The sequence below is a fragment of the Carica papaya genome, chromosome 3 (genome assembly GCF_054855325.1).
Source record: "Carica papaya isolate Zhongbai chromosome 3, ASM5485532v1, whole genome shotgun sequence".
Lineage (NCBI taxonomy): Eukaryota > Viridiplantae > Streptophyta > Magnoliopsida > Brassicales > Caricaceae > Carica > Carica papaya.
In genome coordinates, this window is record NC_142311.1 from 33349401 (window position 1) to 33367080 (window position 17680).

General features: G+C 37.1%; 3 protein-coding genes and 1 long non-coding RNA gene across 6 annotated transcripts; 3 read left to right on the top strand and 1 right to left on the bottom strand.

Moving 5' to 3' along the window:
* Positions 1–271: 271 nt before the first annotated feature.
* LOC110815035 (secretion-regulating guanine nucleotide exchange factor) lies at positions 272–10376 on the bottom strand. Of its 2 annotated transcripts, none has more exons than XM_022042666.2 (2): positions 10124–10376; positions 272–1644 (listed from the first exon to the last, which is right to left on the bottom strand). In XM_022042666.2, the coding sequence occupies exon 2, from the start codon at positions 1640–1642 to the stop codon at positions 599–601; it is 1044 nt and encodes a 347-aa protein (XP_021898358.1). In that variant the 5' UTR covers positions 1643–1644; positions 10124–10376; the 3' UTR covers positions 272–598. The 2 variants fall into 2 exon arrangements, with proteins under 2 accessions (XP_021898358.1, XP_021898357.1); XM_022042665.2 differs by lacking the exon at positions 10124–10376 and adding an exon at positions 4268–4731.
* On the top strand, positions 4762–6041 carry LOC148268583 (uncharacterized). The gene is made up of 2 exons (XR_015818059.1): positions 4762–4899; positions 5130–6041. It is a non-coding gene; the product is annotated as an uncharacterized LOC148268583 (long non-coding RNA).
* On the top strand, positions 7170–10129 carry LOC110815034 (trifunctional UDP-glucose 4,6-dehydratase/UDP-4-keto-6-deoxy-D-glucose 3,5-epimerase/UDP-4-keto-L-rhamnose-reductase RHM1-like). 2 transcript variants are annotated; one of them, XM_088216650.1, is made up of 4 exons: positions 7170–7323; positions 7550–9124; positions 9206–9618; positions 9988–10129. In XM_088216650.1, exons 2-4 carry the CDS (start codon positions 7559–7561, stop codon positions 10046–10048), a joined length of 2040 nt encoding a protein of 679 aa, XP_088072776.1. In that variant the 5' UTR covers positions 7170–7323; positions 7550–7558; the 3' UTR covers positions 10049–10129. The 2 variants fall into 2 exon arrangements, with proteins under 2 accessions (XP_088072776.1, XP_088072775.1); XM_088216649.1 differs by having other exon boundaries at positions 7170–7319.
* Positions 10377–10588: 212 nt separating the features above from the next.
* On the top strand, positions 10589–17649 carry GAUT15 (galacturonosyltransferase 15). The gene is made up of 7 exons (XM_022042695.2): positions 10589–10725; positions 10833–11154; positions 11693–11736; positions 13083–13244; positions 15551–16129; positions 16234–16536; positions 17061–17649. The coding sequence occupies exons 2-7, from the start codon at positions 10944–10946 to the stop codon at positions 17343–17345; spliced, it is 1584 nt and encodes a 527-aa protein (XP_021898387.1). The 5' UTR covers positions 10589–10725; positions 10833–10943; the 3' UTR covers positions 17346–17649.
* Positions 17650–17680: the final 31 nt, after the last annotated feature.

The window sequence follows — 17680 nt, forward strand, 5'->3', positions numbered from 1 at the left end:
AACTCAAGATAAATCAAAGACGACCTGTGAGAATAGATTATATAACAGTAACACCATTATCAAAATCCCCAAGAAAAAAAGATAATATAAATCTAAGATGGCCACCTGTATATAGGTTCCTCTTCACATTTACTGCCTGACAACCACATTTATTTGCATACGCGGATGCAGATCAACTCCTTAATTATGGTACAGTATATACAGTCATGAATATTTTGCTGTAGTTTACAGAAGGATACACACACCAGCCAATTTATTAACAGAAACCAAATGAAGAAGGGTAAATCATTTATGATATCAAAACTAAATACTTTTACATGACAGCTTGTAATTCATGATTTAGTCTCAAACCAATACGAATAAAAATTTGATATGGTTGTCAATAACTCTTAATATACAAGTTCATGGGCGGAATTGCACGTACCTCATACATGTAACGAAACATTAGGTTATATTCATGGACATCAACCAATCTCGTACATTTTGAACAAGAGGATGAACAAGAACATTTTCTAAATCTGCTCCCAAATTCATGGGGTTTTAGTGAGCATTGAAGGCAGAATTGGAGGAATTATAATAATGTTAGAAGGGCCCCTGCTCAGCTCATATGAGATTCAAACCACTTAAAGATCTGCTCAGACTGCAAGCTAGTCATTTCATGGTAAGCAAATGCAAGGTTTAGTTCTTCTTGAACAGGATGGAACAAATTCTTATTGGGGAAAGTAATTTTAAGTTCACGAAGAGCTTCTTTCCAGCGTGTTATGCGCCCATCGTTCTTCATATATCCTTTCTCATCAATAAAGTCCTTTTCCCTGAATAATTCAAACAACTTTGTGGAGACAGACTGATCAAGACCTGGAATTCTCTCAGCAAAGAAAGTTGGGAATAAAGGGAACTCCAAGCATTCAATTTCCGCAACATCAATGCCCTTTTTCCTGAAAACATCCATATATTCACTTATTTTCCGTCGCCTATACAAATCTTTGGGCATGTGCACAAAAAGGGTTGGTGGATAGTCCTTAGGGATGGCAATCTCATCAAAAGCCCCTGCAGATACCATAAGTGCAATGCTACTGAACCTCAACTCGTTAGCAAGTGAAGAAACGAAGTACCCACCAGAAGACGCTCCCAAAGCCACAAGAGGAAGAGCTTCAAGCTTTTGTCTCTCAACCCACCATCTTATAGTATTTTTTACAAGTAACCTTTCTTTCCCCAATGTCCAACACCTCCCAGCGCTTGATATGGTAAGTACAGCAAAGTTTCTAGCGAGTGCATGGAGAACAAGCAGCCTTTCCTCGGGCAGACCAACACAAATAGGGCAGCGAGCAGACCTGTCCCAAAAGTTGGCAGCCCTCCCATTGCACCCATGAGCAAGAAAAAGCACTGCCTTTGGTGAGCCAGGTACTTGCCATATCAGGTCAGTCCCATTACGTGACTCCACAGACGGATGAAATTGCACCAGAGGCTGGAAGCTGTTCCATTTTTGGTTTGGCAATCCAAATGATGGGTTGGATTTTCTGTCATCATCACGAAATAACAAAAATAATACTAACAAAACCAGAACCAGAGATGTGACTGATGCTGCTACTTTATAGTTTTGAGCTCCGCGCCATGCCTTTGATTTGGCTCCACGCTTCAACATAACTGCCGCAAAGGAAACATTAATTAGTCAGACCATAATTTTGTAACAAGAAAAGGATATATATATAGGAAATCTAATCCCACAATTTCAACAAAATTTTTGGCAGCAAGTATACTGAAAAAGAAAGTTTAAAAGACTATTTAGTATTCTAGAACAGGATATTCCTTCAAAAAAGTGAGGGAAAACTCGAGCTCCATTGGAAGGGGAAAATATTTATCATAACCATAGGTTCCACCGAATATTTTTTTTTATTATTATAATCGTAGGTTCCACCGAATATTTATCATGATCATAGGTTCCACCGAATAGTAAAAAGAATAATTTCCTACAGTTACTACTATGATGATAAACTCCTAATCAGTGCAACAATTTTATATTTCAAAGGAGTATAATTTTTAATTTAGTTAAGAAATCTAAACCTGATCCCTTTTGCATCATTCTCCTCTCTTTGGACAAAGCTTGTCCATCGATTTTGAAGCAGTGAATGATGTAAAACCTGGATCTTTGAGCTTCCTAATAAAAGTTAGCAGGCTCTGCACTCGATCATTCTCTTTTATAGTAAAAATTGATGGAACTACACAATTGTTTGGTAGTGAAAAACATCTAGGTAACTGAAATCAAGATATTGGCAATTTGTTTCTGAAGAATCTCCAAGCACGGAACTTCAACAGAGCCCTCTTTTATGGAAACGTCTTAAGAAATAAGAACAGATGTTAGTTCTTGTTTCTCCACATTAAGTGCTGCTATGATGCATCTCAAAGGCAAAAGAGAGGTATCTACTTTATTATCAACAAAATCATCATCCTCATTGGATACACAACCATGGAACTTCCTTGTATCTCTTCCTTTTGTTTCATTCCAACATGCACATTGTTCTCCTTTGGGCATTGGTAGCCTATATCTCTAATCCGTCCACAATTGAAACAAACAATTTCCTTACCTATGGAGAAGTGTTTGAATTTATGTTGATTCATTCTTCAACCCACCTTTTGATTCAAAGGTCTCTTTAGATGTTGATTCTGTAACTGGAAACCAAATGTTCCTTAGAATTGTTTTCCAAAAAGAAAAAGTTTCTATGAAATTGGATATTTCAAATATTATTTCACATAAAGGGCAACGTGATATGCTTGAACCATGATTTTAGGAGGATGCTGATTTATTCTCTTTTAATTGTAACCCTTAATCCTACTCTGAATCGAGATGTACTGCTTACCAAAGCTTTAATTCTTCAAACGTCTGTTGGCACTAAATTACTATTGCAACCGAGTGAGAATAAAGCTCTCCCTAAAAATGAACTAACATCCTCAAATGAAAATATTGAGAAAGTTACCATTGATCCTGTAAGAAGCAGCATCCAACACTAAATTTGGCATTGGTCTTAAACAAAGAATCTAAAAAAAATTATATGGTATAAGAAAATGCGAGACAACAACCCCATGGTGTAGGTGAAGTATCTCCATGTTGAATCTAAATCAACATATTGACAATTTGTTTGTTTAGACACCTACCCCATGTTATAGGTTAATTAACTAGGTCTTAATTCACATACATTTTCTAATCTAAGTGCAAGTTTGCGACCTTGTCTCACATCAGCAAGTAGAGTTTGCTAAAATATATGATCAAATTATTACAATCCACAGCAGGGGTTTAAACAAGACCAGAAAAGAAGAAATTCTGCCTGTCATGTATTGCCACTTACCAATCACCTACATGCTCAAGTCCTACCTTGGCAGTTTGTTAATGACTAAAGATCATTTTAGATGTGGAAATTAGTCATGGTAACCATTTTTCAATATATCAAGCTGTCCGCAAATTCACAAAAGAGAAGGAAAAAGGAATCTCCAATAATCCAAAGAGAGATACAAACCCTCCTCACATAATCACTGCAAAGTCTGAATCAAATCACAGGAGCTCCTCCTTAATGTAATATAACAAGGAAATCCTATTTTCTAATGAAACCAATCACTAAACAGGCACCGAAACTTGACAAATCAAAGATGCGGCTGCAAGCTGGAAGTGAATGCAGTTAATACATCTAAAGACTTAAAGAAAAAGGTGAGTGAGAGTACAATAGAGAAAGTCCGTAATTACAGAACTTCAAAGAGAAGAGGATTAAAAAAATGAAGGTGCTGACAGAAGACCAAACAGAACTCTTTTCATCATCATGTCGTGAAGAGTGATCTCACAAAGACAAAAAAAGTTGACGCATTTCGCACATTTCTAAGAAAGGAATAACTCATGCAGGCAAGTAGCAACCAAAAATCAATCACTATTCAACAGCCCGTATAAGCTGATTCTAGCGGAAGACTCAAGGTATGAACCAAAATTTCGAGCAAGTTTAAATCAAGCACAAAAATCTGATCGGAAGAGATATTAGCAGTAAACAGTGTCGCCCCCAGATCTCATGATAATTCCAAATTTCATAGCAACTTAACGTCAATGCTCTCTCATGGAATTCTCATTAAAAAAAAAAAAAAACCTGTATAAATTCACGAAGCAGGCTTAACAAAAGAAAAAGAACTGGTTAGATCAAAGCACACATCAACCATACGAATCGTTATTTTGAACCTGACGCAACACAAATCATTACATATGTTACATAATAGAGCACAGATGAACACTAACCTTACTGCTCAACAAGAGAATTCTCAAGCCCAAACTTCTCACACCAGCTTCTGATTGTCTTCTAATGACTTCCTCCCTCCCCGATTTTCCTCCTCTCTCACTCTATTCCCCCTCCCGGAAGGCCTCCTCTGTTTCTATTTTTCATGCGTCACTCTCACTGCTCCAAGATGTCGAGCCTCTGTGCTGCAACCCGAACAGTCTCTTGGGGGAAAGAGCATCGTGTGAATGCTAGGTTGCTGCTTCCATCGAGAAGGAGAGAAACCAGGAAAAGAAGGCTTTGGTTTCGGATGAAACGACGCCGTCTCACCTGAACCCTCACTTAATTTTCTGTGTAAGCGAATTGTACAAATATGATGTTAAAAAATGACATCACTCGTATGAATACGACATCTCTGCATGCCGTTTTAAGTGGGAAGTAATTATAAATACCCGCCTCCTAAGTCCGTTTTATTCCTACGGCTCTTTCCCTTTTTTTTTTTTTCTCTCTCGCTTCATCTCTGTCTGTTCTGTTCTCCTCTTCTTCTTCTTCTTCTTCTTCTTCTTCTTCTTCTTCTTCTTCTTCTTCTTCTTCTTCTTCTTTTCGAAGAAATTAAATTAGACAAAACAAAGGAGAGACAGAACCCACAAATTCTGTAAGTTCTTTTTTTTTTTTTTTTCTGCTAATACATTTGATTGTTTCTTTTACTCCCGGAATGTAATGTTTCCGTTTCTTTCTTCTTTCTTTCTTGTTGGGTTTAATGAGTAGAGATCTTTGGGTTCATTTTCAGAGATCTGCTTCTCAAAAATCTTTGTTTCTTTTCTTTTCTTTTTCTTTGAAATTTTCTTATTATCTGTTCTTGGGTTCGTTGTTTGGTTTTTGCAGGGTGCTGAAATGGCTCTACCATACACACCCAAGAACATTCTCATCACAGGAGCTGCTGGGTTCATCGCCTCCCATGTCTGCAATCGTCTCATCCGAAACTACCCTGACTACAAGATTGTAGTTCTTGATAAGCTTGACTACTGTTCCAACTTGAAGAACCTCAATCCCTCGCGTCTCTCTTCTAACTTCAAGTTCATCAAGGGAGACATGGCTGGTGCTGATCTTGTCAACTTTATTCTTCTCACAGAGTCCATTAACACAATTTTGCATTTTGCTGCGCAAGACCCATGTCGATAACTCATTCAGTAACAGCTTCGAGTTTACCAAGAACAACAGACAACTCTAGCCAGAGCCGAATGGTTGTTTTAAACCCCAAGAACAATCCCTCTGCAAAAAAGTAATCTCTTATGGCAGAACAGGTTGGATTGGGGGACTTCTTGGCAAGATTTGTGAGAAACAAGGTATACCCTATGACTACGGAAGAGGGAGTTTGGAGTATCGATCCCAGGTGTTGGCAGATATTCAGTGTGTTAAGCCAACACATGTTTTCAATGCAGCTGGAGTGATTGGTAGACCCAATGTAGACTGGTGTGAATCTCATAGACCAGAAGCAATTTGAACCGATGTTGTTGGCACGTTAACCTTAGCAGATGTTTGCAGAGAGCATGGTCTCCTTCTGATGAATTATGCCACTGGTTGTATTTTCGAGTACGATGACACCCATCTGCAAGAGTCCGGAATTGGATTTAAAGAGTCCGACAAACCCAACTTCACTTGTTCTTTCTATTCCACAAACAAAGCCATGGTATACCTTGAGCAACAAGTTCCTTTTCTAACTTCACTGCATATGTACATCATGTTGCTTTCTGTCTTTTGTATGAAGGTTGAAGAGCTCCTGATAGAATTTGACAATGCCCATATCGATTGATCTCGCCAACTCGAGAAACTTTATCACGAAGATCACTCTGATATAACAAACTTGTTAACATTCCAAACAGCATGACAGTATTAGATGAGCTTCTTCCCATTATAGTTGAAATGACAGAGAAATTTAAAGGGTACATGGAACTAAAACTCAGGTGTTGTGAGTCATAATGAGATTCTTGAGATGTACAAGAATTATACTGATCCTAGCTTAAAGTGGGTCAATTTCACCCTGGAAGAACAGGCCACAGTTATGATTGCACCTCGAAACAACAACCTATTTTTTGTTTCAGACGAATTCAATAAAATTCTATGTTTTCCAATGAAATCAAACTCGTTAACTTCAAATATAATATAAAGATTTTAATAACTGAATCACGGTGAAGCAAATTCTAGTTCTTAATCAATCTCCGTATTATAATTTGGTTTCCAAAGTTTTTTTCTAGTTATTATTTGATTATGAAATTAGTTACAACTTAAGTTACTAAATTTCTAAATATATTTCTTTCTTAGTTCTAATATTGTCGACATGGCCTACTTCACCTCTTTGAAGAATTACTTCAGACGCTCTCGGCTACATCCTGATAGAAGCTTCATGGTTTCCCACCACGGCATCCTCTTCTGTCTCTCCATAAGCTTCATCAGTACTAACATGGATGAACCTCTTGATCTGGCCAGTGGTGTTGCAGGCTTCCAAAAGCACATGGGTGCCGTAGATTGAAAGAATATCACGCACCCATTGAATTAAAGGAATCAATGAATATATATATATACACACACACACAAATATATATTTAATGAATTGAAAGAAAAAGAGAGGTATGTGAACCGCAACGCTAAATTCATGTTTTCTTTAGAACAGGATTAAAATCTAACTAGCATCATCGTGTTAAATATTTGTTGCGGATCCCATCAATCTTTTACAATTTTGCATGCCGAGTCTTATCAAGAATATGATAATATTTAATATTCAATATTTAATAGTATTATTATTTAATATTGAATTTAATAATATATTATGTATAAAAATAATATTATTAGGATGAATACGACATCTCCGCCTGCCGTTTTAAGTCGGAGTTATCTCAAAGGCCCCCCACGGTTTCTTCCCTCTCTAATTATTTTTGAAAGTAATTATAAGTACCCGCCTCCTAAGTCCGTTTATTCCCAAGTCTCTCTTTCCTGTTTCTGTTCTGTTCTCTTCTTCTTGTTCTTCAAAGAAATTAAATTAAAACAAACAAAGGAGAGACGGAACTCACAAATTCTGTAAGTATGTCTCCTGCTAATACGTTTTATTGTTTTTTTCTTTTTAACTCCTGGAATGTAATGCTTCCATTCCTTTTTTCTTTCGTTCTTGTTGGGTTTAGTAAGTGAGATCTGGCTAATCTTTGGGTTCATTTTCAGAGATCTGCTACTCAAAAAATCTTTGTTTCTTTTCTTCTTATTCTAAATTTTCTTACTATCTGTTCTTGGGGTTCGTTGTTTGATTTTTGCAGGGTGTTGAAATGGCTCTACCACAGAACATTCTCATCACAGGAGCTGCTGGGTTCATCGCCTCCCATGTCTGCAATCGTCTCATCCGAAACTACCCTGACTACAAGATTGTAGTTCTTGATAAGCTTGACTATTGTTCCAACTTGAAGAACCTCAATCCCTCACGCCTCTCTCCTAACTTCAAGTTCATCAAGGGAGACATTGCCAGTGCTGATCTTGTCAACTTCATCCTCCTCACCGAGTCCATTGACACCATTATGCACTTTGCTGCGCAGACCCATGTTGATAACTCGTTCGGCAACAGCTTTGAGTTTACCAAAAATAACATTTATGGAACTCATGTTCTTTTGGAAGCCTGCAAGACCACTGGCCAGATCAAGAGGTTCATCCATGTTAGTACAGATGAAGTTTATGGAGAGACAGAAGAGGATGCCGTGGTGGGAAACCATGAAGCTTCCCAGCTTCTTCCTACAAACCCATATTCTGCAACTAAAGCTGGCGCTGAAATGCTGGTTATGGCTTATGGCCGTTCCTATGGCTTACCCGTCATTACTACCAGAGGCAACAATGTTTATGGGCCCAATCAATTTCCTGAAAAGCTGATTCCAAAGTTCATTTTGTTGGCTATGAAAGGAAAATCTCTTCCTATCCATGGGGACGGATCAAATGTGAGGAGTTACCTCTACTGTGAGGATGTAGCCGAGGCGTTTGAAGTAATTCTTCATAGAGGTGAAGTAGGCCATGTCTACAATATTGGAACCAAGAGAGAAAGAAGGGTTCTTGATGTTGCCATAGAAATCTGCAAACTCTTCTCTTTAAACCCGGATATGTATATTAAATTTGTGGAGAATAGGCCTTTCAATGACCAGAGATATTTCTTAGATGATCAGAAGCTTAAAAATTTGGGTTGGTTTGAGAGGACTTCGTGGGAGGAAGGTGTTAGAAAAACCATGGAATGGTATGTGAGAAATCCTGACTGGTGGGGAGATGTCTCAGGAGCACTTTTGCCTCATCCAAGGATGTTGATGGTACCTGGAATTGATAGGCATTTTAATGGTCCTGACATGAGCAATTCTGATTCAACCTTAACAACAGACAACTCTAGCCAAAGCCGAATGGTTGTTTTAAGCCCCAAGAACAATCCCTCTGAGAAAAAATCATCTCTAAAGTTTTTGATTTATGGCAGAACAGGTTGGATTGGTGGACTTCTTGGCAAGATTTGTGAGAAACGAGGTATACCCTATGACTATGGAAGAGGGCGTTTGGAGTATCGATCCCAGGTGTTGGCAGATATTCAATGTGTTAAGCCAACACATGTTTTCAATGCAGCTGGAGTGACTGGTAGACCCAATGTAGACTGGTGTGAATCTCATAGACCAGAAACAATTCGAACCAATGTTGTTGGCGCATTAACCTTGGCAGATGTTTGCAGAGAGCGTGGTCTCCTTCTGATGAATTATGCCACTGGTTGTATTTTTGAGTATGATGACACCCATCCGATGGAGTCGGGAATTGGATTTACAGAGGCAGACAAAGCCAACTTCACTGGTTCTTTCTATTCCAAAACCAAAGCCATGGTATACCTTGAGCAACAGATATGTTTCTATCTAATTTTGCTGTATATGTAAATGATACTGCTTTCTCTCTTTTGTATATAGGTAGAAGAGCTCCTAAGAGAATATGATAATGTCTGTACCCTCAGAGTCCGGATGCCCATATCATCTGATCTCACCAACCCACGTAACTTTATCACGAAGATCACTCGATATAACAAAGTGGTTAATATTCCAAACAGCATGACAGTGTTGGATGAGCTTCTTCCCATTTCAGTTGAAATGGCAAAGAGAAATTTAAAGGGTATATGGAACTTCACAAACCCAGGTGTTGTGAGTCACAATGAGATTCTTGAGATGTACAAGAATTATGTTGATCCCAGCTTCAAGTGGATCAATTTCAACCTGCAAGAACAGGCCAGAGTTATCGTTGCACCTCGAAGCAACAACGAACTCAACTCATCCAAGCTGAAGAAGGAATTCCCTCAACTTTCGCCAATCAAGGAGTCACTTATTAAGTACGTCTTTGAACCCAACAACAAAGAATTTGCTGGTAAACCAGCGAAATAAGCATCTCATGAGCCTAACTTCTTTGGTTTTTTGGAATAAAATTCTATTATTTTATACATACAATAGCTAGGATAATTGTATTGTTTGCTAAATTTTGGTTATGGCAACTATCAATAAGAAGCCTCTCAATGGCTTCACTTCATATAGATGTATACTTTTCTGAACCTGTGTTGTTCTGCGAGTTTATACTCCAATCATAACACTATTTATTCAATGATTTTTTGTGGTAATTTTGATCTAATCTGCTTCAATGAGTCCATCCACCACCAAATTCGGGACAAAATCCACCTGCAATTTGATATTTTCTACATTTACAGGGCACAATTCAAAGAGTTTGAAATAGGTTTTGATAAAGGTTTTCAAAAAGTACTAGATTGAGGGGAGATTGAATCAAAATCCAATTAGAAAGCACTGAAGAAGGGAAGAAAGAAAGAAAAATCAATCTGCATTTACCGTAAATAACCAAGAACTGGATGATGTCTTGTTCAAAGAAGCATGAAAAACTCTTGAACGCATCAGAATGAAGTTGATGGAGTGGAAACAGTTCATCTCCAAACTCTAGGCAAATGAAGAAACCTGGAGAAATCCTTCAAGATTTCTTTTGAGAGAAATGGTTGAGGACGAGATCGAGGCCGTGATCCAACTGGTACGCTTCTGTTAGAAAAAAGAAGAAAAGGAAAAAGAAAGGAGCATGATGAGGAAAATGAGGTCGCGCACATGGAATCAAACTTTTTCTCCTGGGCGAAGGGTATGCGCACGTTAAGTTGACATCACGTTCAGCGACCTGTCGGTGAGAAAAGATAAAAAGACGAGGGCAAATCTGTATTTTCACTTATTACCCCATCTATATAATTGCATTCTTATTCCTTCCCGCGGATTTGAACGCGGCTTATTTGTTTTCTTTTTTGGAAAATATAAAAAATAAATAAATTAATCAGGCGAAGAACAATCAGATTTAGTTTTGTTTCTCAGCGAGCGTATATATAATATATATATACACACACACATATATGAGCGTCGTCTCATTCTGCTCAAACATCCGTGACCTTGCCAAGGTAAGAAATGACAAATTCACTCTTCTAAATTCAACTCGTGGTATCTGTTTGCAAAACGACTGTCGTTCTCTAACTTTTTTTTCTTTATATTTGCTGTGTTTTTGCAGGGGTAGGGAGAGTGGTGGGGTAGATCAAAGATCTCGAGGGAAGGATTTGTACTTGTTTGGATTCATGGAACTGGAGAGGAAGAGTTGGAGAGTAACGGAGAGTCTGAGAATATGAAGTTCTACATTTCGACTACGGGGATAAAGAAGGTAACGATTTCGAACTCCGGCATCGGAGCTGGGAAAGGATCGGCGACGAATCGTCGGATTTTTAGTCGGACTCTTTGGCCGGTGGTGCTTGTGCTTGGTATTTTGTTGCCATTTCTTTTTGTTAGGATTGCGATTTTGGTCCATGAATCTGCCTCTAATTGCGATTCTCCTCTCGGTACTCTCCTTTTCTGATTCTCTATTAGTTTTACTTTTTCTGATTAGTATTCTTCTCCATTTTACTTGGCTTTTGCTGATTGCTTCCTTTTTTGAATTATTTCCTATTCCTTTTTTCACTTTTTCAATTAGTTTGAATTTATTGGTTTGCTTCAGTTTGGTAGGTAAGGTTTGTTTCATAAGCAAAAGGATAATTATGAGGCTAGATTTTTCTTCTTCAAACAGAAAAAGAAAGAAACTGAGAGAAATTTTTTCCCTGCCGGCCAATTTCTCTTTCTCCTAACCATTTGATGCAGGAATTTAACTGAGTTGTTGTTGCTGGTGGCCTGGTTCTTTAAATTAGAAAATTAAATTTTTGTCACTATTTCAGTTAATAGAAATTATAAATTATAATATATTATTTTTATGTAAAAATACAATGAACTTACTGAAATTTAAATCAAACTTTTTCTCCATTTGCATGAATTTTCTTCCCCCCCCAAAAAATTTTATGTTGCGTTTCTTTTTTGAATTTTTCAAAAGTTTTTTCTTCCTTGCAGACTGTATAGGATGGAGATTTTTCAGTGGCGCTGGCGCATCTGTGGTTAGTAACGAATATCTTGCTTAGTATTAATATTCAAATTGGATTCTGAATTGACTAAATTATTTATTCATTAGTTTATGACTACTAGTTAATTCGTGAAATAATTAATTTATACAAAAATATATAAAATAATAAAGTTAAAAATCGATTGTTTATTTAATATGTTTATCAAATCAAACTTAATGTAAGATTTAGGTATTTAACCATTTCCATTCCATTATCTGTTCATATATCATCTCATGCTAGCTTTGACTTTTCCGAAGAAAACAAGCCATGCCAGCATACGCACAATCCTGTTGTATTGTTAAATGTGGTTGACACGTTCTAGACAAATATGTAATATTTGGGAAACTCATTTTCATAATTTTTTTTAGGTTAAATATTCGGAATCTAGTACGTGGTTTCAACTTAATTTGCTTACTTACGAAGAGAAGTTTTGATCTTTCACGTAACACGCATGTTTTATTAATGGTCTCATTTTGTCATCTCCACCGCTTATTATTTTCTTAATTTCCTTGAATGCGACCATCTTTTCGAAAATAATTTTCTTATTTTTAAGGCAATTTTCTTTGCTATTATATATTCTCCAATCCACCCGAAAGTCTTATCAATACTGACGTTTGAATTTTCATTCTATTTAATCTGCGTTCTTTGGTCAACTTTTACTGAAGCACAAGTAGAAGTGTAGAAGACTTTCGGGTCCCTATTAGATTTTGCTACGGGAAGACTTATTTTGGAGATTTTTTGCTCGATAATCCCTGTGGTGGCCTCATAGTTTTTCTCTGTTCTGGGTGAATATAATGTAGAGGCGGATAATATGGAAAAGTAGTTAATATTAATTCTTCGTATCAATTATGTGAAGGGTATATATTCTTGTTGAAAATCACAACTGAGGAATGGGTAGCACTGGTTTATCGGCCGTGATGAATATGAAAATGCAGGGAGAGCACAGTCTAGTGGATAAGCTTATTTGGAGCAATTATAGGTGTTTTACTTCAACGAATTGGGAATTTTTGGACATATTGCCAGTTGTCATGCAATCATATTATTCCGTCAACTTGAGATTAATTTATTCCCAATGAAATCCAAAAGCGTAAAAACAAAAGAAGCAATAATGGGCGGGATATTGCTCCTGCCAACCCCACGGGACTGCTTCCACTATGGTTTTACTTGGAAGCTCCTACAGTATAACTGTAGCTAACTTATTAATGATGTAACAAAATTTTTACCTTTATCTCGTCACACCTCAACAGGGTTGTTAGAAATCCATGTTGGCGCATGCAGACAAACTGGTATAACTTTTGATTTGTCATTTTTTTTACTGTGGTGACGCATGTACTGTAAAGAAACTCAGAGAGGAACTGACAAGAGCGCTAGTGGAAGCAAATGATGGAAACAGTAATGGAGGAGGAATGGAGGGTTCTTTAGAGTCATTCGACGAACTTGTCAAAGAGATGACATCAAAACGACAAGATATCAAGGTCTTTGCTTTCAAGACTAAGGCCATGGTACGTAGATATTCATTTTCTTTTTATCTTGTCTTTCTGCGCAATCGTCTACTAGCTGTGTTTCTTTTATGTTCCTTCTAGTCACGGCCATGAGTATTTGGTCCTACCATTGTCTGTTCGGTCCCAATTAAATTTCAAATAGCCAAACAACATGTACAAGTTAATTTGAATATGCTGTGGTAAAAAAAATACTAAAATTAAATTTAAATAATGAATTAATGAATTTTAGTCTAGTAATTATCAAAATTTTAATTTATGATAAAAATTTTAGTTTTGATCTTGTCTAAAATTAACATATGCTATATTATATTGTATTAGAAAAATAAATTTAGTTAGCTGATTTTACACACAAATGACACAAATATATATGGGAGCATGTGTCACTTAACTCCAAGAGTCCGATGCCTTAGGATTTTTTTTTTCTTTTGGGCGGACTATTTGCTTTGAGTCTTTTTGGTGAATGATTATTTTGCTTTGAATGATTCCTATTATTTGAGCCGAAGAACACTGCACATCTTTGTACCATTGTAGCCGTAATTTCTGCATATATTCCATTCTTTTACGTCCATATGGTAGTTTCTGCGTGATGTTCACATAAACAAATTATTATATGCATATACCCCATGCATATAATAATTTGTTTATGTGAACATCACGCAGAAACTACCAATTGTAATGAATTCCTTGCAAACCATTGGTTTGGTTAAAATAGGCTTGTAATAAGGGTGTATGTAATAGTTATAATGTTAAATATAAATGTTACCATGTTCAGTTTGCTGAATCATAATTCTATTGAAATTATGATATCAGCACACCTTGTAATCATGATTCATAACTAAGGGGTCATGAATCATGATTACAATATTTTGAGAATATTATTTTTTTTTATTTTGAATCAATGATTTAATCAACACCAAAACTTTACCAAATATTTTTACTTTGAAAAATCTATACATATTCCATTTTACTTTTACATACATATTTTTCTCATAAGGAAAACATTTTCAATTGCTTGTCAAGTTATAAATTAATAAGATAATAGGTTCTCTTATAGTTGTGAGTTTAGCGTTGTTGGCATGGGTAAGTACCTAGGAGAGGGTTGATAGATACTTTAAGCAAAATAAATAAAAAATGGGACTTTAAAGGATGAAAGGATCGAGATTATACAACTAATTTTAGAGTGTTTCTCTCCCAACTGACCTACGCCTGTTATAATTTGAACTTACCATGCATAAGATTAGCTACTGATAAATTTGATATAAATACCAATATCAAGGTACATGGCATGCATTCATCCACATCTAGGCCTAGAAAAACTTAGCATGCCCAAGAATTAACTTCCAGCATGTAGAAGGATCTTAAAGGTTATTGCAAAGAATGAATGCAGGCAGGGCCCATGCTTGAAATTAGGCCTCATTACTGGGTCTGGCCCGGTCAGGCCCGCTGCCTGAGTGTCTTAGGAGTAGGCCCAGTCCCAGCCCAGCCCAGCTCGGATCAAGGACACCTCTAATGATTAAATAAGATAGTGAATTTTTCTGTTAATGTTTCCATTGTGTTTTGAGTTTGAACATCAGTATCTGCAGCATTAACTAAGATAGTGCATTCATCTGTTAGCGATCCCATTATACTTTGCGTTTGAGAATCAGTATTTGTAGCTACTTCAATCATCTGGCACTTGGTGGAGACATCATAGTAGAACTTGTTTTCTTAGCATAAGAAGTTCGGAATCAATTTTCTTAGACCATTATATTGTATTCGTGCTAAGTTCACCCTCAGTACATCTGCACATGCAGAGATAGGTCGTCGTGATGTGTGTGATTGTTATGTCTTGGAGAGTGAAGGAGAGTGTTGCCCTCTAACTTGGCGATGCTGGTTTGGATGCAATACTGCTCTTACTCTGTTTCATTTTGTATGAAAATGATCCTGCTGCTGAAGGCAATGTGAAGAGACTGGGAGGATAACATTTCCCAGCCACTTTGTCTTAAAATAAGTCGAAGCCGCTACACTGCGGAGAAGGAAGTATTTAGCTATTTTGGGTATTGGCTTGCAACATGCATGGCCCAAGGAGATTGGTGCATGGCTTTTTATGAATCCACAGATGTTGGTATGTGTGAAAATGGAAAAGAGATTTAGAGTTATACAAGTTTTGAACAAATAGAGGAACCTTTCATTTTGTTCCAACTGTAGAAAAGTCGTTTAGCTATTTTATTTTTTGATAGATAAAAAAGATTACTTATTACGACCTTCCTCCAATATCTTGAATAACTATTCTCTTACAAAGGAGGGGTATTCTCTTTTATCTGCAGCTATCAAGGATGGAGCACAAGGTCCAGTCAGCCAGAAAACACGAGTTGATTTATTGGCATTTAGCCTCTCATGGTATTCCGAAGGGCCTACATTGCCTTTGTCTGAAACTGGCTGAAGAGTATGCTGTAAATGCCATGGCTCGATCTCGTTTACCTCCACCAGAATATGTTTCTCGGCTTGCTGACCCATCATTTCAACATGTTGTTCTCCTAACTGATAATGTTCTTGCTGCCTCTGTTGTCATCTCGTCTACTGTACAACATGCAGCCAAGCCAGAGAAATTGGTGTTTCACATTGTCACTGACAAGAAAACTTACACTCCAATGCATGCATGGTTTGCAATAAACTCTATTCCATCAGCAGTGGTGGAAGTTAAGGGATTGCATCAATATGATTGGTCTCAGGGTGTGAACAATGAAGTCAAAGAGATGCTTGAGTTTCATCGTTTGACTTGGAGCCATCACTATAACAATTTGAAAGAAGAAGACTTTGAATATGGAGAGCATAAAAAATGTTTAGAAGCCTTGAGCCCCAGCAGCCTCTCCATCATGAATCATCTTCGTATTTACATTCATGAGGTACTTTTTCATGTTTTTAAGAATTTTACTTGATTGAATATATGATGTTAATGAAATTTTTTAATGTTGATTGATCTTTCATCTGATTCTCCTGGGCCAAACAGCTGTTCCCAGATCTCAGCAAAATAGTCTTCTTGGATGACGATGTAGTGGTACAACATGACATATCTTATTTATGGGAATTGGATCTCAATGGTAGAGCTGTTGGTGCAGTTGTTGATTCGTTTTGCGGGCAGAACTGTTGCCCAGGGAGAAAATATGAGGACTACTTGAATTTTTCACATCCAATAATTTCATCAAACTTTGATCGTGACCGCTGTGCTTGGCTTTATGGGATGAATGTGTTTGATCTTGAAGCTTGGAGGAGGATAAACATCACAGCAACTTACCATAAATGGTTGAAGCTTGTACGTTCTTTCCTTTCGTTTAATTTGTTGCCGTATGGATATTGGTTAAAAATGTCATTATCTGATTGCCATTTCTGGTGTGATGTTCTTTTTCATGTTGTGGGGGATACTTGTTGCTTCTTATTAGACATCTGCTGCCAAATAGAGCTTAAGCTTTAACTAAAATATAAGGGATTCTACTTCTATTTCAAATCTGTTTACCAAATGGATAGAATAGCATTTACTGAGGTCAGAGTAACTAATCAACTCGATTACACATGGGCGGAAAGCTTTTTTCTATAGATCATAAACATAATAATTGCTTGGATCATGCTAACCACCTTCCATCTCTTGTAAAATACTTGAATATTTGGAGGCCATCTCAATGTTCAGAAAAATATTCCCATGTTTTTGAGGTCTTATGGCTTTACAAACAATGATGCCAATATTCTTTTTGCCCGTCTGTCTGAAACATTCTGGTGGAGGAGATCTATATAGCCTTTTTCTTTATTTGTTACAATGACACAGTTATATTAATTTTGCAGAGTCTTAACTCTGGATTGCAATTATGGAAACCCGGGGTGCTTCCACCAGCTTTACTTGCTTTTGAGGGTCAAGTTCATACCCTGGATCCTCAATGGCATGTGGCTGGGTTAGGTTGTCGATCCCCAGAAGTAGACAAGAAAACTTTGGAAGGTGCTGCAGTTTTACATTTCAGTGGCCCTGCAAAGCCATGGCTGGAGATTAGTTTCCCAGAGGTACGAAGCTTATGGAGCCGACACGTAAATTTGTCAAACAAGTTTATTAGGAAATGTAGAATCGTTGGGTGAAGCGAGCGAAGCTCTCTCTTACCTTCTACATATTACTACGTTTTCGGAATCATCAGAAAATTGGTACGGTAAGAGACCAGAGAGAAGAAGGTTTTGCCTTCAGTCTCTACTCTTACTTTGCTTGGCATAATATCGATTTGTTTCTTCCGTGTCCATAATAGAAAATAGTATGAAGTTACCACGCAGTAGACGTTAATCATGGATGTAGGTCTTCAACAAATTGTAAATTACACGTTTAGTCAAGGAATTGAAATTACAAGTTGAATCGGCAGTGGTTATGAAAAGGTAAGTTCATCTTGTCCTATACCTTTGTTCTATTGAAAATAGTAATTTGC

Excerpts from the sequence above, each read along its gene's own strand:
- LOC110815035 (XM_022042666.2), bottom strand. The coding sequence starts at position 1,642 with ATGTTGAAGCGTGGAGCCAAATCAAAGGCATGGCGCGGAGCTCAAAAC.
- LOC110815034 (XM_088216650.1), top strand. The coding sequence starts at position 7,559 with ATGGCTCTACCACAGAACATTCTCATCACAGGAGCTGCTGGGTTCATC. Across the intron at positions 9,125-9,205 it reads ATTCCAAAACCAAAGCCATG|GTAGAAGAGCTCCTAAGAGA; the intron begins GTATACCTTGAG and ends TTTTGTATATAG. Across the intron at positions 9,619-9,987 it reads ATCAAGGAGTCACTTATTAA|GGCACAATTCAAAGAGTTTG; the intron begins GTACGTCTTTGA and ends CTACATTTACAG.
- GAUT15 (XM_022042695.2), top strand. The coding sequence starts at position 10,944 with ATGAAGTTCTACATTTCGACTACGGGGATAAAGAAGGTAACGATTTCG. Across the intron at positions 11,737-13,082 it reads GTGGCGCTGGCGCATCTGTG|AAACTCAGAGAGGAACTGAC; the intron begins GTTAGTAACGAA and ends TGTACTGTAAAG. Across the intron at positions 13,245-15,550 it reads CTTTCAAGACTAAGGCCATG|CTATCAAGGATGGAGCACAA; the intron begins GTACGTAGATAT and ends TTTTATCTGCAG.